The 26,994-nt window shown below is 43.2% G+C and overlaps 2 protein-coding genes across 12 annotated transcripts in view; one reads left to right on the top strand and one right to left on the bottom strand.

Moving 5' to 3' along the window:
• Window positions 1-10,654, bottom strand: part of ZBTB25 (zinc finger and BTB domain containing 25) — a 31,291-nt gene extending 20,637 nt beyond the window's left edge. Inside the window, exons 1-2 of one of the 8 annotated variants that reach the window (XM_059693771.1) lie at window positions 10,146-10,654; window positions 9,211-9,371 (exon numbers count right to left, since the gene is read on the bottom strand). Coding sequence is in view for 2 of the 8 variants with exons in the window: in XM_059693816.1 (XP_059549799.1) it covers window positions 9,832-10,031 (200 nt within the window). In the remaining 6 variants the exon portion in view is untranslated. The other 7 variants (XM_059693790.1, XM_059693806.1, XM_059693781.1 and 4 more) reach the window with 7 other exon arrangements.
• Window positions 10,655-10,702: 48 nt separating this feature from the next.
• Window positions 10,703-26,994, top strand: part of ZBTB1 (zinc finger and BTB domain containing 1) — a 32,877-nt gene continuing 16,585 nt past the window's right edge. For 2 of the 4 annotated variants that reach the window (XM_059693856.1, XM_059693846.1), the window contains exon 1: window positions 10,739-11,407. The gene's annotated coding sequence lies outside the window, so the exon portion shown is untranslated. The other 2 variants (XM_059693836.1, XM_059693827.1) reach the window with 2 other exon arrangements.

Genomic DNA, 26,994 nt, shown 5'->3' with positions numbered 1-26,994 from the left:
GAGCATTGAAGTTTATAAAGAACTTTCACATATACTTATTTCTTTCTGCTTCAGATAATTTCTATTTTCAAGGTCACTCACTTTGTCATTTCTTGCCTATTAAATCCATTCAGTGAATTTTTTTATTGCAGATAGTATATATTATCAGACATGAGCAGAACAAGGACTATGGGCCAGGTACAGAAACATAGGGCAGAGAGCCCTGGGTGCCTAGCAAGGGGCAAAACTAGGAAAAGAAGAACCTTGCCCCAGGGTAACCTATCCTCCCTAGTGTATCACTGGCCATGTGGTTTGGACCCTTAATCTTTTCCTCCCTGAAGATAACATCTAGCCTTAGCCAGTGTGGCTCAGTGGATTGAGCATCGGCCTGCGGACTGAAGGGTCCCAGGTTTGATTCTGGTCAAGGGCACATGCCCGCATTTCAGGCTAGATCCCTAGTAGGGGGCGTGCAGGAGGCAGCCGATCAATGATCCTCTCTCATCATTGATGTCTCTCTCTCTCTCTCTGAAATCAATAAAAAAAAAAAAATTAAGAAAAAAAGATAACATCTAGGCCTCAGTTGTATTTCAGCTCCAGGCCCAGAAGATCAGCAAAACCAGACAAGTGACACAGTGGCTGCCTCAGGACCAGCCACATCGACTAATGACCCTGCCCTGGCACCAACCAATCACTGGAGACCTCGACCTGGAAAGAGCACACCTGAAAAGCTGATGAATATTCGATTAAGATCCTTCCCTGGGACCTCCCCTAGGATTTCCACCGGAAAGAGAGATGCTCAGGACAAAGGATCCAGTGCTCCCTCTCCCTCCAAGGAGCATCCAGTGCCATTCCCTTCTCCCTCTCCTTCCCCCAAACTCTAAGGAACCCCATGAGGCTAGCAACCTGGAACAATGGGCAGCTCATCCTGGGTTAATCCCCTGAGCCTATTTCTAAGGCCCCCTTTTCTCTGACTTCCCAGTGAGCCAAAGCAGCCCAGTCTAGGCTCTCCTGGTGCTTCTTTTTTGCCCTTTCTTTTCCCACTCAAGCATTTCTGCTGCCATAATAGACTCAATACCCTCTGGCTCAGTGCTGTGTAGCCCTTCCCTTTGGATATCCCCATCCTGCAACCCCTTTTCCTTACATAAATTCACTTTTTCTTTATTCACCGTCTGAGCTGACTATTTAGCCTGCCCATGCACCACTGACTTTAACCTCAGTGTATTTTCAGGTCAAAAATTTTCATCTGTTACTTTCTATTTCTCTGTTGAGATTTTTTATTTGTTCACATATTACTACCTAATTTTGCTTTACATCCATAAGCATAGTTATAATAGCTGCTCTAGATCTTCTCTGCCAAACCCAACCTCTGGGTCATCTTGGGGTTAATCTCCATTAATTAGGGCGATAAGTTCCTGTTTCTTATATGTGTATTCATTTTTGGTAATAGCCTAGACCAGCGGTTCTCAACCTTTGGGTCGAGACCCCTTTGGGGGTCGAACGACCGTTTCACAGGGGTCGCCTAAATACATCCTGCATATCAGATATTTACATTACGATTCATAACAGTAGCAAAATTACAGTTATGAAGTAGCAACGAAAATAATTTTATGGTTGGGGGTCACCACAACATGAGGAACTGTATTAAAGGGTCGCGGCATTAGGAAGGTTGAGAACCACTGTCCTAGACACTGTGATTACTAAAGACTTTAGATTCTATAATTGTCTTCCAAAGAGTACTGATGTTTTTGTTTTTGCAGACAATTAACTAGGCTGGACTTAAACTCCAAGTTCTGTCTCCCTATGGTTCAGATATTTCAGTGTTAGGTATGCTGTTTAAAGGCTTTTCAACACATGTGTAAGTTTAGGGGTTGGCTAGAGATTTGAGCTGAGTTTATATGCAGTATTCAGCCCTTCCACTCATCCTTTCTAAGGTTTTCCTGCTTACTTTCCAGCTGTGTGGTCACTCTGAACTCTGTCCTCCTTTCTTCAAGCCAATAAGATTACCGGTTATTATCCCAGTTTTAGCCATTCCCTCATATCACCAACTGGGGCCTTCTCTCAGGATAAAACCCATAAAAATGGAAATTTATCCACTGCTGTCACTGCTGTTCCCTTCTTCCAAGTATAGTCTTCATTCCAGTTTCTGCGGGCATTTTGTCACTTATGGATGACATCTGGTAGTTTTCAAGACTTTTTTTCAAGTTTGTAGTTTTTATCTCAGTAAAACGATAAACTTTTATAAATCTCAACCTTATTAGAAACTATTTAGCTATTACTCTTGATCAGCAGTTCTAAAAAGTTCTGGTCTCAAAATCCATTTACACTTAAATATATATATATATATCCCTAGCTGTTTTGGCTCAGTGGATAGAGCCTTGGCCTGTGGACTGAAGGATCCTGGGTTCGATTCTGGTCAAGGACACATGCCCAGGTTGCAGGCTTGACTCCCAGCCAGGAGGGAGCATGAAGGAGGCAGCTGATCAATGATTCTCTCATCATTGTTTCTATATCTCTTTCCCTCTCCCTTCCTCTCTGAAATCAATAAAACTATATTTAAAAAAATATGTTTATATATATATATATACACACACACACATATACATATACATATATATATAAAAATTTTTTTGAGAGAGAGAGAGAGAGGAAGGGAGAGAAAGAGAAACATCGATCATAACCTAGGCATGTGCTCTGATCAGAATTGAACTGGAGACCTCTTGGTACACGGGTCCACACTCAACCACTGAGCCACACCGGCCAGGCATCCATTTACACCCTTAAGAAAAGTATTACAGACTGGGAAGAGCTGTTGTTTATGTGGGTTCTTTATCTACAGTTACTATACGAAAAATTAAAGGTGAGAATTTTTTAATTTATTAATTTATTCATATCAATAAACCCATTATATAACATAAACAATACATTTTCTTTTCTAAAACATTTTTTAAAGTGAGAAGGGTGGCATTGTTTTATATTTTACAATCCTCTTTTCTATTTTTTTATTTTTTAAATATATCTTTCTTTTTTTTAAAATATATTTTATTGATTTTTTACAGAGAGGAAGGGAGAGAGATAGAGAGTTAGAAACATCGATGAGAGAGAAACATTGATCAGCTGCCTCCTGCACATCTCCTACTGGGGATATGCCCGCAACCCAGGTACATGCCCTTGACCGGAATCGAACCCGGGACCTTTCAGTCCGCAAGCCGACGCTCTATCCACTGAGCCAAACCGGTTTCGGCTTTAAATATATCTTTATTGATTTCAGAGAGGGAGGGAGAGGGAGAGATAGAAACATCAAGGATGAGAATCATTGATCAGCTGCCTTCTGCACGCCCCCTACTGGGGATCAAGCCTGCAACCAGGCATATGAGCTTGACCGAAATCAAACCTGGGACCCTTCAGTCCACAGGCCAATGCTCTATCCATTGAGCTAAACCGGCTAGGGCTATTTTACAATCTTCTTTAATACCAGGCTTTAAAAAATATAGCTAGGTTCTTTTCTATGCTTCTCCTTTCAATCTGTTGCCATGTTTTGGTTCACATATATGAAGAGAATTTGGCCTTGCAAAAGAGAGATCCTTGTAGACCCACTGAAAGGGTTTCAGGAACCTCCAAGGACCAATTTTTAAAAAAATATATTTTATTGATTTTTTACAGAGAGGAAGAGAGAAGGATAGAGAGTCAGAAACATTGATGAGAGAGAAACATCAATCAGCTGCCTCCTGCACACCCCTCACCTGGGACGTGCCCGCAACCAAGGCACATGCCCTTGACTGGAATCAAACCCGGGACCCTTCAGTCCGCAGGCCAACGCCCTATCCACCGAGCCAAACCAGTCAGGGCATCCAAGGACCACATTTTGAGAAATCTGCCCTACACTATATTATTTTGATTCTATGCAGTAACAAAGCAGGTACTAAATTAGTTCCATTTTATAGTTGAGGAACCACAGGCTCCGAGAAGGTGGGAGAGGTACCCAAAGTCAGATAACTAGTTATTAGATGATGCTGGTAGTACTTCAAGTATGATTTTAAACTCAAAGCCCTTTCTTCAAAACCCCCTTCTAGAACTTTCAACATATATATTGATGGCAGATTTTACAAATATACTGATTGAAATAAAGGGATAAATTTTCCAAGTTTATGAAATGAAACAAATTCAGATGTATTAAAAAACAACAACCCACAACTTATATACTAGTACACAATAGGTTCATTCCAACTTGTTTTCATAATAATAGACCTTTGATTATTTGAAGGCAAAATAACCGGATTTTATCTCAGGTCAATAAAGTCAATCCATCACAAAGTTACTGAAAACATTTCCTAATACAACCTACTTTGCAATTTATTGGCTAGGCTTTTTATGTAGCCTTTGCTCATAGTTTCTTTGATCATCAATTTTACCTTCTCTAGTATGTGGAACAGCCGAAGTTTCTTATGCATACAGAAAAATCTTAGAAGTTACATTTGAGAATTTTTGGTAGAAGTTTTAAGATGTGAGAGAGGTTGCAGAAAAATAATTTATCATTTTATTATATTTACAAATACTAGAGCCAAAAATATGAGTGCTATATATTAAAATGCTTTATCTGTTATCAATGTGGTATTTGTACTACAATAGGGTTAGCATTATTTGAGACTACAGAAATCTTCTTTACTTACTAGATTTTATTAACTCTGGATTAGCTCAAACTAAGTAAACTAGAACAGCTTTAGATCAGTATTTACATTTGTTTAATTCAAAGTTTGCTTGATATTCAGTATCTTTGATTTTTATTTATTGAAAAAAAATCTATTGTATGTTAGATGACTCTCAGACCTAGGGTAGACAGAACAATGTCCTGGAATACATAGCTTTTCATTGTCTCAGGCTGTAAGAATCTTAAAAAAAAAAAAGGATCTAAAGGAGTAAGACATTTATTTCTGTGGAAAACAAATAGTCTTAGATATTTTCTCTATGGTTCCTACCTCTGTGACTTTATTATTAATTAAGGCAAGGAGACAGGAAAGTTGGCAGAGAAATGTGTACAGCTTTTTTGAGATACTCACTCATGGCTATAAATAAAAAGGTAAAAGCAGAGATAATCAAACTGCCACATGATAAAAGGTTTTATACAATGATTTAAACTTTTTAATGGTACTTTCATATGATTGTGAAGGTGTAACCTAGAGAAAGAATGTTTGCAGAAATAATTTTATCCTGGAATAGTGGCTTTTATTTCTGACTATTATAAAACTTTCCATGTACAGTTGTACTAAAGTCTAATTCCTACTCCAGACTAACCCAAACACAATAGCTGGGGATAAAACACTGAGCCTTCCTTAAAAAGCTCCGCAGGTGATTCTAATAAGATACCTCAATTGAGAGCCAGCATTAGAAACTTTAGAGCAGTGGTTCTCAACCTTGGCTGCACATTAGAATCACCTGGGAATCTTTTTAAAATCCTGATTTCTGGGCCTCATCCTCCGGAAATTCTGTTTCTTTGTAACTAATGTTGTGGCCCCACCCCATAACAAAGAAACAGTATTTCCGGAGGATGAGGCCCAGAAATCAGGATTTTAAAAAGATTCCCAGGTGATTCTAATGTGCAGCCAAGGTTGCGAACCACTGCTTTAGAGCAAGCATGTCAAACTCAAAGGCTTACATGGGCCAAATAAATAAGGTTTAAGTTTATGTGGGCCGCAAAAAAAACAAAAGCTTCAATTTTCATAGAAACATAGGTTTATTTCGATAGAGACATGCTCAATACAAAGGGCTGAAATAAATGAGTAATCGTTAACATAAAATAATAGAACATTTTAATAAAAATTAATATTTTTTTTCTTGAACATTAACTTACCAGACACTGAATGATTGCACAAATTAATAAGCGTAACGCAAATAAACCTATTTTTCTTGTTCTCCGAAAGCGAAATATTTCCTGTTGCACACACCAAAACAAGTCAATCCAAGACTTGACATGGCAATCGGCTGGTAAAATATTCGCTGCTAGTATTATAGTGGAGAGTAATGGTGCACGGGCTTGAAAAGGGAATGAATGCAACATGATTATAGTAATCAGTCATTAGCAAACATTGGAGTTTGTTATTAATAATTATGTAAAACAGGATAGTATGAAAATTAAGTTACGAAATTCTTATGAAAACGTTTCTGACATACTGTTATATTGGCTGGGCCGCAAAAATATTCGTTGTGGGCTGCATGCAGCCCATGGGCCGTGAGTTTGACATGCTTGCTTTAGAGACTACTTCACAGAGAAAAAGAAGCAAGTTCGTAAGAAGTGCTAAAAATGTGGGAATAATACCAATTACATCAAGTGAACAAAAATCAACAATTATAATTCTAATTGTAACTTTAAGCTAACCAGTTAGCCACATTAAGAAACAAAAGTACTCCCACCCCTAGCAGGTTTGGCTCAGTGGATAGAGCATCGGTCCATGGACTGAAGGGTCCCAGGTTGGATTCTGGTCAAGGGCAAGCAGGTCAATTGCAGGCTCAATCCCCAGCCCTAGTTGGGGTGCGTAGGGGAGGCAACCAATGGATCCAATGCATGAGTCTCTCTCACATCTATGTTTCTCTGTCTCTCCCCCTCTCTCTAAACAAAAAAAAAAGAAAAGAAAAGAAAAGAAAAAAGAAATCAATGGAAAAATATCGTCAGGTGAGGATTAACAGCAAAAAAAGTGCTCCCAAGCTAGTAGGATGGGCAGTGGGAACAAAGGAGGAACACACCATTTTCAGACTTCTTTTTAAAAAGTATTTAGGAAAAAGAGATATTTACTCTCATACACCATTACACCTATTTTCATAATATCTAAAAATTAATGTGGAAATTCCAAATCTGAGAATATTGTTTAAGATCTGCAGTAATTCTAGGCATCTGCTTGTAAAAATCACTGAGAATATTACAGTAGAGGGTAAGAAGCAATCATGATAGATGACACAGGAAGATCAGTTACGCTCTAGAAACCTTTAACGGAACAGGGAAACGTTAGTTTGGGGCCTACCACCTGCTGGCAGACACAGCCAGCCTATATCACATCTCTAACCCCCATCTAACCAACATGTGGGGGTACCTGATAAAGCCACAGCACCAGGCAAACAAAAATGCTAACACCAGTCTGTGCAAAGTGCTAGTGGACCTTGAAAAAAAATCAGAAACCTGTGAAGAAAAGGAAAAGATTCTTTTTAGTCCACTAAAAAAAAAAAAAGAAGAAGAAGACTGCACTTCTGAAAGAAAAAAATAAGGTACTTACAAGGAAAGGAGAAAGTTGGAAAACAACAGTGCTAGTACAGATCTAGAACACAGTGCAAACAAAAATGATTATAACTTCTGAATATAGGTATACCAACACTTTGTTTGCCATGGAATGTTCCACAAACACGTTATCCACATGGGCTAACGAAACCCTTTGCTTCAAGTGTCTCGGGTTTTTCAGAAGGAACAAGAAGTCATTGTATATTGATTTGTAACCAGGGAAGAAATGAATAAGAGAAATTCCAAAAAATAACCACTAACACTACACTAAACACTTTTTCTAAAGATAAGATTAAAAAAAACAATTCCTGCTAGCAAAGGGAAAGAAGTATTAATAAATTCAGTCAATAACCCTGAAACGGATGTTTGCTTCAAACACTTTATTTCCTCTTCCTTCACTCTCCCGAAGCAAGTTCAAATAGTCATCTTTCCTATCCCAGAGGGAATGATACTGTTCAAGTTACCAATCGCTACTATGAGAATGAGTAAGTACCATGAGCAAGGCCCGTGCTAAGTGCTCTGTGTACACTATCTCTTTTAATCCTCACCGTGACTATATGTGTTCTTTCTCTTTCCATTTTACAGATGAGGAAAAACCTAGGTTTAGGACACACAACTAGCAAATTGTATAAAGCGGGGATCAAAAGTTAGACCTGACTCCATAGTCTGTGCTTGTAACTATAAACTGAAGCAGCATTTTTCTTAGTATTCTTTTATCAAAAGACTGAAGTTCACATGCAATTTGGAATAAATGAGCATAAAGGGAGCACAGGAAGTGGTGTAGAAGTACTTTATAATTTATCAAGATAAGAGCACCTGCATTGCTTTTTTAAGACGAGAAAAAAAAACCCACCAGTCTGCATCATATAAAACCCCCAACTCTTTTCTGGCCCTGTTATTACTAAAATGGGCCAGTTTTGCTTGAGCAAGACGGTCAAGCAGCACCTACAGACCACTGCAAATCAATCACTTTGGTTCAGTGGTGGGGAGGGCATTATGCAACGCTTCCCAGCACAGCCTTCACCAGGATATTTTACGGCCAAGGCACTTGGGCCCCTCCTCCCCAGAGCTAGACAGCCTGGCTCCTTCATATTCCCCTCAGGAGATAGGGTGGAAGCACACAGCTCCACTTTCTCAGGCACAGAGGGCAGCTGAAAGTCCTGCTCAGCCTCTCTGGGCAACCACAGGCGCCAATAAATCAGCCACAGGCGATTTCTCTCATCCCCTTCCTGGCTTGAAGTGGTAGTGAGATATAGTCTGTGCAAAAGAGCACAGACTAGACCGGGGAGATAAGTGATCTAGGCTTGAATTCTACTGCAAATGGCTGTATCACTGAAGCCAAGAAAATCCCTGAGCCTATTTCCTGGTTTGTTTGAAAAATGGAGACAATACTACCTCCTTTTGGTAAGTATAAGAAATTCATCTATGAAAGCTGCTAGCCACTGCAGGGACTTAATAAAAAGCAACCAAACCTGAGCAGGATCCATCTCCACTACCTCCACATAAAACATTCAGGGCAGGGCTGGGCAAAAAGGTGTAGCAAGTCTGGCGAGGTCCCTCCCTCCCTTTTTGCTGACCGTGCCTGTGATGTTTCACTGCTTCCTAATAACCTCCCAGCCACAGTACTCACCTATTCTATGTCCCACCCATCATTGTTTTGGTCCCTATTAAAGAGCTGATTCTGATAATGGATTAACAGTTTATTCTTAATTAAAACATAACAGATTGCTAAAGTGGATTTTTGTGCCTTAACCTTATGGAAGCAAACAGCGCTGCAAATGTTGGTTATTCTTGCAGTGAACGGGGCTGAACGGGGGGGGGGCGGGGGTACCTTTGAGCTTCAAAGTACATGACAGCCATTCTATTTCCCCTAGAAATAGTGCCAGTCCCTTTTCTTAAAAATACCAAAGCCATCACACACTGGCCAAATCTGATTTCTCAAGACTCTGGATCAAGCCAAGTATAATCACCTCTGACAGATAGTCTCTATGAGTGGATTACGCTGGCACTGCACTCCTGGTGTGGCAGCGAGAACAATGACCAAGGTGTCCGGAGCCCTCGCGTCCACTTACTCCAGAGGTGCAGGACCGCGATCAAGCGGCACGCTTGCCCTTTAGGCCGGTGTCCTCATCTGTAAAACAAGAGGGATGCACTGGATTGTTCTATACCGCCCCTTGCAGCTAAAAAATCTGTGATTGCAAAGTGTACTCTACACACTTGGCAAAATCCTGTGAGAATGAACAGCTTTACCAAAAAGACTTGATATCATCTCAAGAGAATGCATGCCCGACGTAATCCCTTGGGGAGAACCAGGCGTTCATTTAGGAAACAAGTTAGCTGCTGTCAAGGTCCAGGTGCGGTCCAGGGGCTGCTGGAGCAGCTTGTTTTCTCCCAGTGAGCGCGAGCCAGGGGAGGAAAGTGATACAGGGGGCAAGCTTTAAAAAGATAACCTGGATGTGCTCAGAATGAGATTAATATGAAAAAAGAAAGAAATGAATCATGAGTCGGGAGGGGTACTTCCTGCTCGAGAAACAAAGTAATCACAAAGGAGGTGGGGGAGAGGGAAGACACTGGCCGCTCGCAGGCTGCACCTGGAAACGCGCCCACTCGCGAGAGAGGTCGGGCTGCTCGCGCGGATTCGCAGCCCGGACTGCAGCGGGCGCCCTCGCGCGCCGTCCCAGCCTGCGCCAGGCCCCGACCACGGCCTCGTGCGGGCAGCGAGGGCGGCTCGGGCATCCTCGGCCCAGCGCTCCCTCGCGGTTGCCATTTTTCTCTTTGCCCTGATTGACATGTCAAACGGACCCAAAACACCCGTCTCCCCAGCTACTTGCATCTGTCCCGCGACCGGCGCAGCTGCAGGGACCGAGCCTGGAGCAGCCCACGGGGGCCGGGCCGCGTCGCTTACCCAGACGCCGCCGCGGCGGCCAGCGGGCTCCTCCATGCGGGAGGGGCCGCTCCCGCGCCGCCAACGTCACGCGGCGGCGCCGGCTCACGCACCCCATGGGCCGTTCTCGCGCGGCTTCCCGCGCCGGCCGCCCCGTGACGGGCCCACGTGACCCCGCGCCGGGTAGCCGCGAACGAGGGGCGCCGGGGCCGGAGTGTGCGTGCGTGCTTACGTGCCAGCTCGCCCGCCCGCCCGCTCCAGTGGCCAGGAGGGGGTCGGCCCGCGCTCGGCGCCTCCGCCACAGTCCCCAGTCGTGACTCTGTAGGCGGAAGCGTGGGGGCGAGCCTGAGCGTTACAGGCGTCCCACACGCCCGCGTGACCCGGGGACTTTCCCCAGGCTGTGCAAAATCATGGGCGCCCCCTCAGAGCGGGAGTGGGGCTGGGGAAAGACGCGCCCGCGTGTCCGAGGGAAGAGTGATGAGGGCGCGGGGCCAGGGACGCCAAGCCGCGGGAGCCTGGGAGGAGGAGGCGGGCTGGGCGGGGTGGGGCATGGCGGGGGAAGTGACTCAAAGCCGGAGGCCGACGGGCCCGTGGAAAGCAGGGTGAGGGGAGCGTGGGGAACGGGCGACCCCGGACGGACTGGCCAGGTCCGGGACCGGGCGAGGGTGCCGGGACGCCCGGGAAGCGCCGCGAGGGAGGGGCCAGCTGCTGGTCCCCCCGGGCAGGGGTCTGACTGCGGACGGAGGGGGAAAGCCGCATCCAGCCCTCGGGGAGTCGGGTGGAGCCCCGTCCCAGGCAGCTGTGCAAACGGGAGGAGGAGGTCCCACGCCTACCCGGGGGAGAGGGGCAGGAGGGGTGGTCCACTGCGGCCGCGCCGGCCCCCGCGGTGCGGGTTGCGCCAGTCTCCTCAGCGCCCGACGCAGAAACTTGTTGCAACAAACAGGCGACCGCGGGTGCCCCTAGCAGCCAGCTGCGGAGTGGGTGGGCGGGCGAGAGGGAGGGGAAGGCTGGCGGACGCCGCGGCGAGCTGGTGGGCAGACCCGGAGTCGCCGCGTAAGCGGGGCCGGCTCAGTGCGGTGCGGCAGGCGCGGCTGTGCGGCAGCGGAAGTCCTTTGTTGCAGCACAGTCCCCGGCGGAGCCAGAACCTCGCCGCGCAGCCCAGCCCGAGCGCCGCGCTTCGCCGCCACTGCAGCTCGCGGCCCTTTCGCCTCCGCCCGCCTTTCGCGTGGCTTCTTGGCCTTAAACTCCCGAAAACCCCCGCACCCCCGGTCCCGCGGCGGCCGGTGAGTATTTGCCAGCTGTGGGACAATTTGCGCAACTTTGGCCCGCGCCTCCGGGCGGCGGGCCGCTGGGCCTTAGCGAAGTGCGGGGTCGGACGGCGCCGACCGGCGCGGGGAGCCGGAGCGTGGCGGACGCGCCGTGAGGACCCGGCGACGGGCGGCTGCTGGGCCGCCTCCCGCTCCCGCCGTCCGCCGGCGCGCCGGGTCCGGGACGTGAGGCCTCCCGGGGTCGGAGCAGGAGCCCCCTTGGAGACGAGTTCCCGCATCAGTCGCCTCCTTTTCCCTTTCTTTCTCTGCCTTTATTTTTTGGAGGAGGGGGGGAAGGGAGGGGAGGTGTAGACGGAAGGCGGGCGGACGCGGCTGATTGACGTGCCCGGAGCCCGCTTCTCTCCTCGCCGCGGCGGCTCCCCGACGGGTGGGAGGGGAAGCGTCCGGGCGCCGAGGCCGCAGACTTGGGCGCGCTCCGAGGAGGAGGCGGAAAGCCGCGCAAATTCTTGCCACGCTCTTTCCCACCCCCTCTTGCCGGCACACAAGCTTTTTGTTCGGTAGAAAGTGTCGGGTCTCGGGTTTGGGGATTTTCAGCGGAAAGGGTCTCTTTCCTGGGAGAAGTGCTTTCGTCCAGGGTGGGCGCTTTCTAGAAGTTGTGTCCGTGTTCGCCGAGCGCGCGGGGTGGGGAGCGGAGTCGTCGCCGCTGAGGCGTGTAGGCTTGGATCTGAGCTCAGCCGCCTCCCACTCTCCCGTTTTATCTAACCACGCATCTGTCTGCATGTGATCGGAGAGGTTGACATGACATTTCCCGGGTGAGGAGCGTCGGGAGCTGTGGGTGAAAGCCCCTGATGTTTGCTGGAGGCGGTAGGAGACCCGCGCGGTCGGTACCTGCACGGTCTCCCCTGGCCCACGTGTATTCCCACCTACAGTGTGCATCACGGCAGGACAACTGTTCCAGGAACAGATTTCCCTTTGACACTCACACCCAAGGGTGGGTCCAGGCTTTTGGGGGAGACTTGGAATCAGTTTCTTGCGCTGAAGTTCAGGCCATTCTGGAGCAGATTCGGAGAAGGATGCAGTTCTTAGAGTTTCAAAGCAATCACTGCCTTCTCATTTGAAACAGTGCATTTAGAGTCTGTGAAACTCTGTCATTGCAGCTGGATGGAAATGATGGGGAGAATTGGGATACAAAGTGATGGAGCTTGACTGAGGACTGGCCAGCAGAACCTCAAAACTTTCCTCCACATCACTTGCTGGATACCTGATAAAGTCTCAATAATAACTGAATGGCTTTGGGAGCCAGATGGGAGCGTCATCATCTTAAATAAAGTTAAAGCATAGTGGCAAAGAAATGCTCCTCCAAAGATTGATAAGGACAGTTCGCAGTAGAGCCTTCAGATAACATATTTACTTTAAAAGCACATTTGTCTGTTATGACCAAATTTTCATCTCCTAGAATAACTCAGGTTGAGCAGTCCTCCTGAAGCCTTTCTATTCTTCCCACTCCTATGGAGTGGCCTACCTTGGGGTGGGGGCTGGGGCATCATTGTCTGGGAAAACAGAAACAGTGTTAAACCAGGACCTCCCCAGGGCATGAACACAGCCTTAGCCACTTGCTCTGGACCTTGTGTTTTGATTTTGCGTTAACACCACTATACTTTTGTACTTAGCACCATTTCCCATTCTAATGTGTAGGAGAACAGAAGTGCCTGCTTTCAGGCCTCTCCTCCAGCCAGGAAAAGTGCTAAGCCTTTGCTATTAACCTTCTGGCTCGAAATGGGGAGGAAACCATTTTGGATAAAATACAGAAAGTGTTCCATAGATTTTTATCTTTGAGGTACAATCTGTTGTCTTCCCCAAAAATCGAGGTATAGTTGAAAAACATTTGCTTGAGAGGTCACTCTGATCTCTATAGGATGTTTTCTCCTGATATTTTCTTCTTGTGCTAATATCCCTTACCATAAAATATTAAAATTATTTATTCTAATACTCTTAAAAATTTTTAAATCCACACTCCACATGCTTTTATTGATTTTAGAGAGAGAGGAGAGAGAGAGACATCCAATGTGAGAGTGTACGGATGACACTGCAACCAACTGAGCCCCTCTGGCCAGGTCTATTCTAATATTCTTATATGAACCAAATTAAAAGTGATTCGTGTCCCTTTTTTTTCCTCTCAAAATGGAAGTGCTTTGCCCGGCTGGTGTGGCTCAGTGGTTGAGGCTCGATCTATGAATTGGGCGGTCACGGTTCGATACCCTGGTCAGGGCACCTGCCCGGGTTGTAGGCTCGATGTAGGAAGCGGCCAAACAACTTTCTTATCATTGATGATTACATCTCTCTCTCCCTCTCTGAATGCAATAAAAAAATTTTTAATTAAAAAAATGGAAATACTTTATTATAAAATCCACGCTCTTTGTGAAAATTCAACCTACATTGAAGTACATAAAATATAAAAATAAAAGTCATTCTGACTCCCACCTCCCAGACATAATCACTGTTAATAGTCAGTTCCTTGTTTAAAATGAGAGGAAACAAGATTCGATCATAACTGTGCTGCCGTGTATGCCTCATCCTGCCTAGGGATGGCCTGTCAGATGATTCATGGGCTCATGTTCTCTGTTCACTACTCAGATTGGTGAGAATTGGCCAGGTAGAGGAAAAGGAAATGTTTTGCATTGGGCTGATTTGAAATTCTGTAATTAAGTAACAAGCATGCGAGTTTAAATATAACAGGGCTTCTATTTTAGGTCTGTCCTTATGAAGTACTTACTGTACCATGGTGGGCTAGTGTTAGTTCTCACACTTTAATAGTAATGTTGATGTCCAGCTGCTCACGGATTGATTTATGCCAGCCAAACTCATTAAAACAAAACCAAACCCTCACATTGTAGGGCATTTCATAATTTATAAGTTGGAAAGGAGTGGGTATACTTGCCATGAAGACTACTGCCAAGATCTCCTGTGCTGCTGTGGGATGAGGGGTTCCTCTATTCAGAGGTAGCATGCCAAACATGAAGGAAAGGAAATTAGAGGAAAGAAGGGGATTAATGACGGTGGTTTCAGATGTGGCATGGAAGGAGACGGTACATATTTAAGATAGATTGCTAACTATATATTGTGGCTTGCATGGTAACTACAAGTGATCTTAGTGCAAGTACAGAGTCACATATTACTTAGCCTGGTATGTTTAAGAAGGAGCAGCTGTGACGAATTTGATGTTCTGAAAACAAAATAGTGCATACACATTGAGTCACAACATTGGTTATTTGAGTGTGTTGGAGACATGCAGTTTTTTTACACTACTCTGAGTTTAAAATAATTTTCAGAAACAAAATTGGGAAATTAAAGAATTAAATCACCAACCAAATTTTCTATTCATTGTCCAAGATGTATGTAATCCTTTTTAGAGAAAACTGAAGCGCTCCATCCCCACTTTAATACTTTAGTGTTACAGAAGGGCTTGGAGTCAGCAGATGGAAGAGGAGGTGGGGAAGAGGCAGGGCATTCTACTTGCCATACGGGGCACCTTGAGAATGGGGTGACTCTGCAAGGCATAGAATGTTCATTCCAAAGGGACACTGGAGTTCACTGTCATTGGCAGAGTGTTGTCTAGTTTATAAAAACTGAGACTTAGGGCTCAGATTTAAAAAAGAGTTTGAGCCACATCTTACAATATGAGCATTTGATATCAGCCACTGAACCTGTTTCCTATTTACAAAATGAAGTTAATAAAAATACCCACCTCAGGGTTGGTGTGAGAATCAGTTGTATAATGCATGGGAAATTGCTTTGTAAGTTTTTGGCCACTGTAAAAAGGTAGGTTTATAGTTGTTAGTATGGGAGAATAATACAATAATCAATATATATAAAAGTCGAACGATGGAACGACCAGTTGCTATGATGCACACTATGGTGGCCAACCAGCCAGATCGGGGCCCCAATCAGCCCCCCCCCCCCCCCCCCCGCAATCTCCCCCCCCCTCCCCCGCTGGCCCAACCCCAATGGCCCCCATCAGGGCGGGCCGGCCGGACCCTGTGCACTGGGCCACTAGTAAATAATAAGTAAACTCTGTTTTACAAACTCACAGCTGTAAACCTATTTTTGCCTGACCCTTTACATAAAAGTTGCCATGATTGAAATAGTGCAAAAAAAAAAAAAAAAAAGATAAGCAAAATTTATCTACTTTAACATTTATTTATTCAGAAACTGATCAAATATCAACCAAATATCAGGCTCAGGGAGGGATACAATGATGACTAAAACAGTGCCCTGATCTCAAGGAGCTTGCAGCAAAGCAGGGGAGCCACATAATTATAATCCCCTGTTATCAGTGTGGTGATGGATATAGCATCCCAGTTTGAATGATACATGATTTGTCTCCCTATAGTTGTAGGTACAGGCTGTTTTAGAAGCACAGAAGAGAGGTGTCTGACAATGAGCTGGACATAGAAAAAGCTCTAAGCAAAGGGAATAGCATGTATGAAAGCATGATACTGTGTTAGGATGAGGGGGATCTTAAAAAGATTTAAGGATTAAAAAATGAGTTAAGCTTCTTAGAATGAACACACTTTTTATGATACTCTATTGGTTTCATTTCATTGACTTTTTAAAATATGTATTTTTATTGATTTTTAGAGAGGAACAGAGAGAGAAATGTGGGTGTGAGAGCAGAAAATCGATCAGCTGCCTCCTGCACATTCCCTACTGGGGATTGAGCCCACAATCAGAGCGTGTCCCTGACGGGAAATCGAACTGGTAACCTTTTGGTGGATGGGACTATGCTCAACCAACTGAGCCACCCCAGTCAGGCTTATTGACTTTCAGGTAGATAAAAGTGTGAAAGTTTTTAGGATTTTGGTTAGAGTTAGACATTTAAAATATCAGCTAGCTCAGCTGGCATGGCTCAGTGGTTGAGCCTCAACCTATGAACCAGGAGGACACGGTTTGATTCCCGGTCAGGGCACACACCCGGATTTCGGGCATGCAGGAGGCAACTTATCAATGATTCTATCTCATCATTGATGTTTCCATCTCTCTCTCCCTCTCCCTTCTCTGAAATCAATAAAAATATACTTAAAATATCAGCTATGAAATTAGAAACAACACAATTAAAAAATATGTGTGGATCTGCTGAAAAGGAAACAGGGTAGGCCTTCCCATCATCAGAGAGCTGCCTCATCAGTTACTCATTCAGCAGCCTTTACTGAATACATGTTATGTTGTAGAGAAATAAGCCAAAGTCTTTGCCTTTAAGTTGCTCATAATCTAGAGGGGACACCAATACAGGGAATTTTGGTAGCTGATTCTTATTTACCATTTAATCCAGGGGTCCTCAAACTTTTTAAACAGGGGGCCAGTTCACTGTTCCTCAGGCCGCTGGAGGGCCGGACTATAGTTTAAAAAAAAACTATGAACAAATTCCTATGCACACTGCACATATCTTATTTTGAAGTAAAAAAACAAATGTTTTCGGCGGGCCGCATGTGGCCCACGGGCCGTAGTTTGAGGACCCCTGATTTAATCTGTGACAGGCACTGTCTTAGGATAAGTCTAAATGGTAGAAAAGATTCCCATTCCCATTCTCAAATAAGAATTGTGGCTCAGTGGCTGAGCATCGACCCATGAACTAAGAAGTCCCTGGTTCTATTCCTAGTCAGGCCACATGTTTGGGTTGTGGGTTTGATCCCCAGTGGGGAGCGTGCAGAAGGCAGCTGATCAGTGATACTCTGTCATTATTGATGTTTCTGTCTCTCTCTCTGAACTCAATAAAAACATTAAAAAAAAAAAGAATTGAGGTACATGTTGGTTAAATAACCTGCTCAGGGCCATACTAACAAGTGGCAGAACCAGAATTTGAACCTAGTCTGGTTAGTCTGTGCTTTAACATCCACTTCATGTTGCTGTTCTGATGATTAAAAAATAAAGTGTAATAAGTGCAAAATGAGATAATACACAGTAATATCCAAACCTAAAATAGTGGGAGAAGGAGGTATTACAGAAGGCTTTCTGGAGGAGGTGGTAAACTGATTATTAAATGATACATGGGAGGCAGAAGAACCAATCAGTATGACTAAAAATGGAGGTTAAAAAAAAAAATACATGAAGAAATGGGGGGTGCTGGGTAGACAAGCAGTTTTATGCTGCTTGAACATGAAGTTTGAAGCAGGAAATAGCCAAACAAGACTAGATGGGTGGATGGGGAGGGCGTTGTATGCCTAGCTAAGGAGCTTGTACTTCAGCCTGAGGACATGTGAAAGGAACTGTTGAGGTGTTTAAGCAGAAGAATGGTATGGTCTTATTTTCTTCATGAGTTGTCTGAGGGTGAGGGGTCAGTAAAGGAGCCTGTTGTAATAACTCAGGAGTGATGATAGAGGCCTGTGGAGTTCAGGTAAGGTAGTGATGGAATAGAGGGGCAGAATAGAGAAATATTTAGTGAGAAAAATGGTAAGTCCCAGGCGACTTCCAAGTAGTCTGCATGATTAGTGCATAATGTTGCCAGCTAAGATAGAGAATACAGGTGGAGGAGCAGTCACAGGCACAGAGTGAGTACTTGGAATAGAAAATCCACAGAACGAACTCTAAGAATATGAATGCCACGTGCAAAAAGGGACTTTCTGGTCAAGCTGTTTTTTTGCTGAGAAGCTTACTGTTCACACAATGCCCTCTGGTGGTCAGAAGATGCCATGTTGCCTCTTTAAGATGAACCGATCAAAATAGAGACTATTTGGATTAAATACTTTTCCTACTCCACCCTTGGGGGAGAGAGGAATATTCCAGAAGCCACTCTGTTCCCTTTGGTTTCTGTGTGGATTAATTTCCTAGAGCTGTAATGCAGCTGAACTACAGAAATACCTCACTTACAAGTGTATCAGGAGCCCTGGGCTGAAAGCAAAAGAGTAAGGCAATTTGTTGCTTATCTACAATTAAAAATAGGTGAAACAAAATGCAGGAATTAAAACCTTATATTACTCATAGCGCACTTCCCTAGGTCCTCATAGAAAATTATTTACATAGATTGTTTTGATGAGTTTTTGTCTTAATTTTATGACCCATAACAGATTGAAATGGTGGGCAACAAGAGTTCACACCTTTTAGAAGAGACAGCTGTTGGCTTGACAAGCAAGGAGACAGAAAAACACTGACCAGCAAACCACAGTCTCCAAAAGCAGCAGTCTCAGGTCACTTTGTAGGTGCAAACAACCCTTGGAAATTTGAATAGCTCTATATCTCAGTAAAACAGTTGATGCAGAGGAGGAAGCAGGCAGCCAGTTATGCTGTACTTGCGGGCTGCAGTTGGAATAGTAAGAAGAGCCCTACACTGGGATCAAGGAGACCAAGGTCCTAGCCTGCCAGCCACTAAAACTAGATGTGACTTTGAACATACTACTTAACCTCTTAGGGCCTCAGTTTGTTTTCTTTTTATTGATTTCAGAGAGGAAGGGAGAGGGGAGAGAGAGAGAGAAACATCAATGATGAGGGAGAATCATTGATCAGCTGCTTCCTGCATGCCCCCTACTGGGGATCGAGCCCGCAACCCGGGCATGTGCCCTTGGCCAGAATCAAACCCGGGAAACCCGGGACCCTTCAGTCCACAGGCCAATGCTCTATCTACTGAGCCAAACCAGCTAGGGCTCAGTTTGTTTTCTCATCTATAAAGCAGTAGGTTGAACTTTTTGTCTCTTTATAAAATTCTATGAACTGTGTTTACAATGATGACAATAATATTTAAGAAAAATTGTATTGGGTTGAAAAGACAACAGAATTTTGTCTTCTCTAATTTATACAAGTCCTATGAGGAGTATGATTATCTGTATTTTATAGATAAGAAAAGTAGGCTTGGAAGGAAAAGACGTTTAGTGGTGGAACTGGTATTCAAATCTATTGGTGTCTGCTTCCTGGGCTCTTAGTTAATACTTTCATTTAACAAGCATGCATTCAATGCCAGCCATGTGGGAAGAGCGTGCAGAGAACACAAAGGCCTGCAAGCCTCACTCTTGTCCTTGAGAGTTCAGTTAGGCACTGCTGTACAGTACTTATGTTATCACTAATGATATAAGTGATACATTAGCACTGTTACAGCCAACATACAGCTAGCTACATTAGAGGTTTTAAAGTTTTTAGGGTGTGAGCCCTGGCCAGTGTGGCTCAGTTGGTTAAACATCCGTCGCAGCGCAGGTTTGATTACTGGTCAAGGCACGTGTTGGTATTTCAGGCTTGATCCCTAGTAGGAAGCATGCAGAAGGCAGCCCATTGATGTTTCTCTTTCTGTCCCTTTCCCTCTGTCTCTAAATCAGTAAAAATATTTTTAAAAAAATTTTTTTTTAACATTTTAGGGTGTGAGCATAGAACTCAGCCACCATTTATAGCATTGTTTCTATGGCAATGTGCTTCAAGCTTCAAATAACTAGCTTAAAAATAAAGTTTTAGAACATAACTCAATTATAATTTCAGAACTTCCTGTGCTAACTATCGAGAGTACAGTCTAATAACCAGCCAGAATGTGCTCTAAAAAGTGAACAAAATTTTCTAAACTTGATCATGTCTGTCATTTAAGTGTCTTGAAGTGAAACCTTTTATCTTTGGGAGCCTGTACAACTGGTTCTTCCTAGAAATTTCTAGGGAAAAACCTAAAAAGTTTGATTAAGTTTAAAAATTGGACTGTATGCCCTGGAAAATGGTATTCTGTGAAAGAATTTTACTGAGGTGACCTTAATTTTTTTTAATATGATTTTTTTATTGATTTGAGAGAGAAGGGAGAGAGAATGAGCAAAATATTGGTTGCCTCCTGTAAGTACCCCAACCGGGACTGAAATCGAAACCTGGGCATGTGCCCTGATGGGGAATTGAAATGGCAACCTTTTGGTGCACTGGTCGACGCTCAACCAACAGCCACAGTGGCCAGGGCTGACCTTATTTTTATAGGTGGCAAAATTGTCAAGACCATAATCTCAGGCCGAAGAGTCATACTGCTTGTGTTCTAATCTCACCAAGTCCTCTGTAGCCTTAGGAAGGTTATATAATATTGTGTGCCTCTGTTTTATCTGAAAATTGGGTCTTGAAACATTACCTACTTTGTAGGGTTTGTTAGGATTAAATGATAAAATTATATACATATTTACATGCATACATACATGTCTATAATACATATGAAAATGCACACAGACATTTGCTTAGACTAGAGCCTGGCCCATTGATAGTAAGGCAATAAAACAAATTATGCCTTCCCTCCCATTACATTTCCAAGCTTTTGTTTATGCTGCTGTGTACTTTTCCCCAGTTATTCACAGACACCTATACAGATTACCGAAATGCCTTTCTTTCCCTTTGCTTTCTCTTTTTTTCTACTCCTTCATTAAGGCTTCACTTAAGTCCGACATCCTTCCTAATACCTACTGTTATAATACAATTTGTGCTTTTTTCTTCCTAAACTCTTCCTGAACTTTATTCAATATAGTTTAGTAATTAATTATTCTCAGATTGTTTCTTGGTTTAAAATGTAATCCCTTATCTGTAATTAGCTCTATTGTATACCATCCTTCTTTACCCTCTACCTCAATGCTCTGTGCAATATTAGGAATATTGTAGGTATTCAATACATTCTGATACTCTGATTTATAAACATGAGAGAATCCTTTCATTACATCTCAGGCTTCTTAAAAAGCTAGCCTGTAACTCTCATATTAAATCCATGTACATACATTCAACGAGATAAGACATAGAAATAGGTACAAGGAAATACATATTTAAAGGTCCTTTGAGATCCAGAGATAATTAGTAGTTCAGAGACCAGCATGCTGAATTAAGTCTGATGCTGGGCTCTGCTGTAGACTCACTGAGGCTATGCAAATCATCCTCAGGGGCATCCTTGGTAATAAGTCTGATACAAATTAGAGAGTGATTATTTGCCTTACAGACAGGATCAATTCCAAAATTCCTTTAAAGTTACTTTACCCACTTTATATGCTTATTTACAGACCCTTAAATTATCATTTGACTAAGGTTAGGGCAAAAGAACATCCAGCAAAACTTTTTCCAATTTAAGATATTTAACTGTGAAGGAAAAGTATTTCTGAAACCTTGTTTTGTCAGTGAGAAATTTACTGAAATAGCTTGCAAGCTTCAAAACTTCATATGTCAAATTTGCTGAAGGTGTTAACATCATAGATATTTTTACGCTTAAAAATGTCGAATTTCGTGCCAAAAAGCATTTGCGGGAAGTTTTAATTCATTACTTTATTTTGAAGAAAAGTGCTGCTGAAAGTAATCATATACTTTGGGAAGCTTATGGTGAACATGCTCCATCTCAAGATACTTGTGAACGCTGGTTTAAACACTTTAAAAGTGATGGTTTCGATGTGAAAGATAAAGAACGTCCAGGTCAACCGAAAAAGTTTGAAGATCAACCATTATAAGCATTCTTGGTTGAAGATGTGTGTTAAACTCAAAAACAACTTGCAGAAAGATTAAACATTGCTCAGCAAACAATTTCCGATCATTTACAAGCAGTGGGAAAGATTTTAAAGGAAGGAAAATGGGTGCCACATCAACTGAATGAAAGACAAATGGAAAACCGAAAAGTCATCAGTAAAACGTTGCTTCAATGGCACGAAAGAAAGTCTTTTTTGCATCGAATTGTGATTGGTGATGAAAAGTGGATTTATTTTAAGAATCCCAAATGCACAAAATCATGGGTTGATCCAGGTCAACCATCAACATCGACTGCAAGGCCAAATCGCTTCAGAAAGAAGACAATGCTCTGCGTTTGGTGGGATCAGAAAGGTATGGTGTATTAAGAGCTTCTAAAACCCGGTGAAACCGTTAATACTGATCGCTACCGACAACAGATAACCAATTTGAACCATGCTTTGATTTTAAAACGACCAGGATGTGCCAGAAGACACAGCAAAGTGATTTTGCTTCATGATGACGTACCATCACACTCTTCAAAACCAGTTAAAGACACGTTAAAAGATCTTGCCTTGGAAGTATTAACCCACCCACCATATTCACCAGCCTTGCTCCTTTAGAATACCACTTGTTCCGATCAATGGTACACGCACTTTCTGAGCAGCACTTCAAAATGTACGAAGAAGTAGAAAATTGGGTCTCTGAATGGTTTGCCTCAAAACAAGAAAAGTTCTATTGGGACAGTATCCACAAATTACCTGAAAGATGGGGAAAATGTATTGCTAGCGATGGACATTATTTGAATAAAGCACTTTTTAAAAAATATATATATATTTTATTGATTTTTTACAGAGAGGAAGGGAGAGGGATAGAGAGTTAGAAACATCGATGAGAGAGAAACATCGATCAGCTGCCTCCTGCACATCTCCTACTGGGGATGTGCCCGCAACCCAGGCACATGCCCTTGACCGGAATCGAACCTGGGACCCTTCAGTCCACAGGCCGACGCTCTATCCACTGAGCCAAACCGGTTTTGGCATGAATAAAGCACTTTTGATGTTTCTCTTGAAATTATCATGTTTTCTTCGATTACAAAATCTGAATTATTAACCGGTACACCTGGTAAACAGTATAATTTAGGAAACATGTCTACTGGATAAAACTAGATGTAAATATATGGATAAAATCATAGTACAGCCCAGCTGGTGTGGTTCAGTGGTTGAGGGTTGACCCATGATCCAAGAGGTCACCAGTTTAATTCCCAGTCAGGGCACATATCCTGGCTCAATTCCCAGTAGGGGGCGTGCAGGAAGCAGCCAATTGATGATGTTTTTGTCTCATTGATGTTTCTATCTCTCTATCCCTCTCCCTTCCGCTCTAAAAATAACGTATTTTTTAAAAATCATATTACAGATACAGTTCAGATGGGGTAGTCACGGATGCAAGAGCACCTGGGCAGTAAGCCCTGTATTAAGGACTCATGCAACGTCCTTGTGTTCTTTGCGAAGGGCACACTGCATAGTACCAAGGACTATGTAGTAACTACTGTACAGTGGTGGTTAGTACTCATCTGGGTGGTCAGGAATCCTAATACCTACCTTACCAGTTAACTATACCCTTTCATACATTATATAACAGCCATAGATCTTTGCCCTTATATGAAATAAGAATTTTGGACTAGATTAGATCTCGCTAAGCTATAAAAGTCTCTGAATATTTGAATTGCCTAATGTGCTTGGTGTGGTGGTTTTTTAATTTAAAGTGAGCTGGTAAACTTTTTCAGACTAAATTTTTATTTTATTTATTTTTATTTTTAAAAAATATATTTTATTGATTTTTTACAGATAGGGAGAGGGATAGTTAGAAACATCCATGAGAGAGAAACATGGATCAGCTGCCTCCTGCACACCCCCTACTGGGGATGTGCCCGAAACCAAGGTACATGCCCTTGACCGTAATTGAACCTGGGACTCTTCAGTCCACAGGTCGACGCTCTAGCCACTGAGCCAAACTGGTCAGGGCCAGACTAAATTTTTAAAAATTCAGTATACAATTTTTGCATCACCTAACTCCTCGTCCTTCCTGGAGAACTGCATGCACACTTTGTGTCCTAGCCTTTAAATCTCATTTAAAGTTTCTGTTCTCAGCCCTAAGCCCCTGGCTTCTGGCTATAATATATTTGTTTTACCAGCGATGCAGCTAGTAACAAACAAAAGCCACCACCAGTTTCAGTTATAAAAACAAGAAAAACTGACCTTGGCTGGGTAGCTCAGTTGGTTAGATCATCGTCCTGATCAGCCAAGGTTACAGGTTTGATCTCTGGTCAGGGCACATTAAAGAAACAAGGAATGCATAAAGTATGTGGAACAACAAATCTCTTACCTTCTCTCTCTCTCTCTCTCTCTCTCTCTCTCTCTCTCTCTCTCTCTCTCCCCATCTCCATCTTCCCCCTTCCTCTCTCTCTAAAATCAATTTTCAAAAACAAACAACTGAAGTACAGCAGTTCTTTTCTTTAAAACTATTTACAAGCTTTACTATAACAAAGTTCACTAAGTTTTTTTGGTAGCCATTAAGGATATCAACTTGAAAAGAGAGCAAACTTCTTTTGGAATTTGAGTGAAAGTTATTAATAAAAGTAAATTAATATAAAAATTTAATGCAAAAATTATTCTCAAGATAAGCTAAAAGTCTCAGGAATTTAAATCCCTCACCCTGGACTGTCTCCCTCTCCCTTTTAGTGTTATTAAGCCTTCTTAAAGCTTTTCTGAATGAGGTGTAACAAGAACAGAGTTGTTGGTACTAATGTGTGAATGATTGCTCTTACGTCAGTGTACCTAAAATTATTTTTACCCAGAACTTGGACATTTGCATAATGACACTGATCAAACTACAGTTCTAGGTCAGACTCAAAGCTGTAGTAGTATGTTATTTTTAGACACAGTCAGCACTTGTTCAGTTTCTAGCTCTATGAGGAGAGACTTGGAGGCAGTGGGACCCAGGTGGACCCAGGCCTATCTGATCCAGAGCCCTTCGGTACTCCACAGCATAATGCCTTCTTCTACAGAGTGGGCACTTTACTGAGCACATGTTAAGTGAAGTCACTAACCTAGAAAAATTCAAAAATCACCTTCATGATATGTGCTTGAGATTATAGAATACCTGTGCTATGCTGACTCTCAGTACAATATTCAGTAAATATTTATTGAATTAATAAGTTGCCATTAAAGTGCTATCGATGCTCTTATTTGTTTTAGTGTTTGTGTTAACACAGAATGTATACATTTTCACAAATTAAATTGATTGCAGCAATAGCTACAGGTGTGCCTTTCATCTTGGTCTTCTATGTTGTTGCTTTAATTTTGGTTACCATAAAACTGCTTTTCATTTAATTAGAAGAGTCCTTGGAACCTTTAAGCTCTTCATGTTACTATATCAAGCACAGGATATTTAAAACCTGAAAATTTTTACAGATTAACTGCTGGCTTTCATACTGCTAGACTCCTATTTGGAAGGAAGCTAAGCTTATCTACATAAGCATCACAACCACACAGCTGCCACTGTTGTCACTTCCATTAATTATTACATGCCAAGTACACACTATACACATTGCTTCTATGAATTCTCATGTTTGATGTATTATTTGAATTATTATTTTTTCCCCACTTTGACAGTTCAGGAAACTTGGGGTCAATGAGAACAAACAAGTTACTCAAGGCAGCAAATTCTAGATTAGAGTTCAGGTCTGTCTGATCCAAAGCCTGTGCTCTTCACTGTACCTTACTGTCCTCGGCAACATTTGTCTCTGCTGCCACACAGGGCATTCATTATCAACAACTTCGTTTCATTTTAAACAACTCTTATTACTAGAAAAAATTTTGAGATAATATCTATCCCTCTTTCTCTTTGATTTATTATTCATTAAAGGTCTCTGAATACCACATAAAACAGGCTTGGGATTAGGGGGGGAGGTCAAACTTTCCTCATTTTCTTCTACAGTTTTCATTCATAAATATAGTTTTTAAGATCACATGACTGAATTTGAGAGTGTGGATTTATCTTGGTTTACTAACAACTCCCTTATTATCAGGCATTTGAAATTATAAATAACACATTAGTGAAAATCTTGTGCATTAATTGCTTTTTGTATTTAGGTACATACTGAATGTGATTCCTCACAGTTTGGGCACAGATATCTGAGTCAGAAAAGGTTAAAATATTGTACCTACTTGAAATACTTAATCTAGTTTATAGAAAAGGCACAGTGGTTGCAATTTCCAGAAGGCAGTAGTTCACCTGAGCCATCTTCATTTCACCAGTGCATGTCAACAGTACTATTTCATGCACATCCCTAACCATGCAACAACTCCATCTGTAGGCAGGAAAAGGAAGGCTGGATGAGTCTTTAAGTAGTAGGGAAAACAGAAGGAGCCACGTGTGTTCTGTGACGAACAGGTAAAAAACAAGTGAAGTAAGTAAAGTCAGATACTGTCTTAATTACTACAAGATTTGAAGGGTTTGGGGATGAAGAGTGAACATGTTATTTCTGTATTTATTGTTAAATGTTCTTTTTATGTTCAAACTAGAGGCCTGGTGCATGAATTTTTGCACAGGTGGGGTCCCACGGCCTGGCCAGCAATTGGGGCTGATCGGGAGGGACCATGGGAGGTTGGCTGGACGGCTAGGGGTAGGGACTACAGGAGGTTGGCCGGCCGGCCGCAGGGTGGACGGTTGGCTGTGAGAGCACACTGATCACCAGGGGGCAGCTCCTGCGTTGAGCGTCTGCCCCCTGGTGGTCACTGCGCATCATAGCAACCAGTTGACCGGTCAGTCCGTCGCTTAGGCTTTTATATATATACTAGAGGCCTGGTGCACAAAAATTTGTGCACTCGGGGGGAAGGGGGGGTCCCTCAGCCCGGCCTGTGCCCTCTCGCAGTCTGGGACCCCTCGGGAGATAACGACCTGCTGGCTTAGGCCTGCTCCCGGGTGGCAGAGGGCAGGCCCAATCCCTAGGTGCAGCCCCTGGTCGGGCTCAGAGCAGGGCCAATTGGGGAGTTGGGGCACCGCCCCCTGTCATGCACAGAGCAGGGCGGATCAGGAGGTTGCGATGCCACCCTCAGTCACGCTCAGGGTAGGGCCGATTGGGGGGTTGGGGCACCGCCCCCTGTCACACTCAAGGCAGGGTCGATGGGGAG

Source organism: Myotis daubentonii, chromosome 1 (assembly GCF_963259705.1).
Source record: "Myotis daubentonii chromosome 1, mMyoDau2.1, whole genome shotgun sequence".
Classification (NCBI taxonomy): domain Eukaryota; kingdom Metazoa; phylum Chordata; class Mammalia; order Chiroptera; family Vespertilionidae; genus Myotis; species Myotis daubentonii.
The sequence above is the reverse complement of the archived record's forward strand: the minus strand, read 5'-3'. Positions and strand labels throughout refer to the sequence as shown.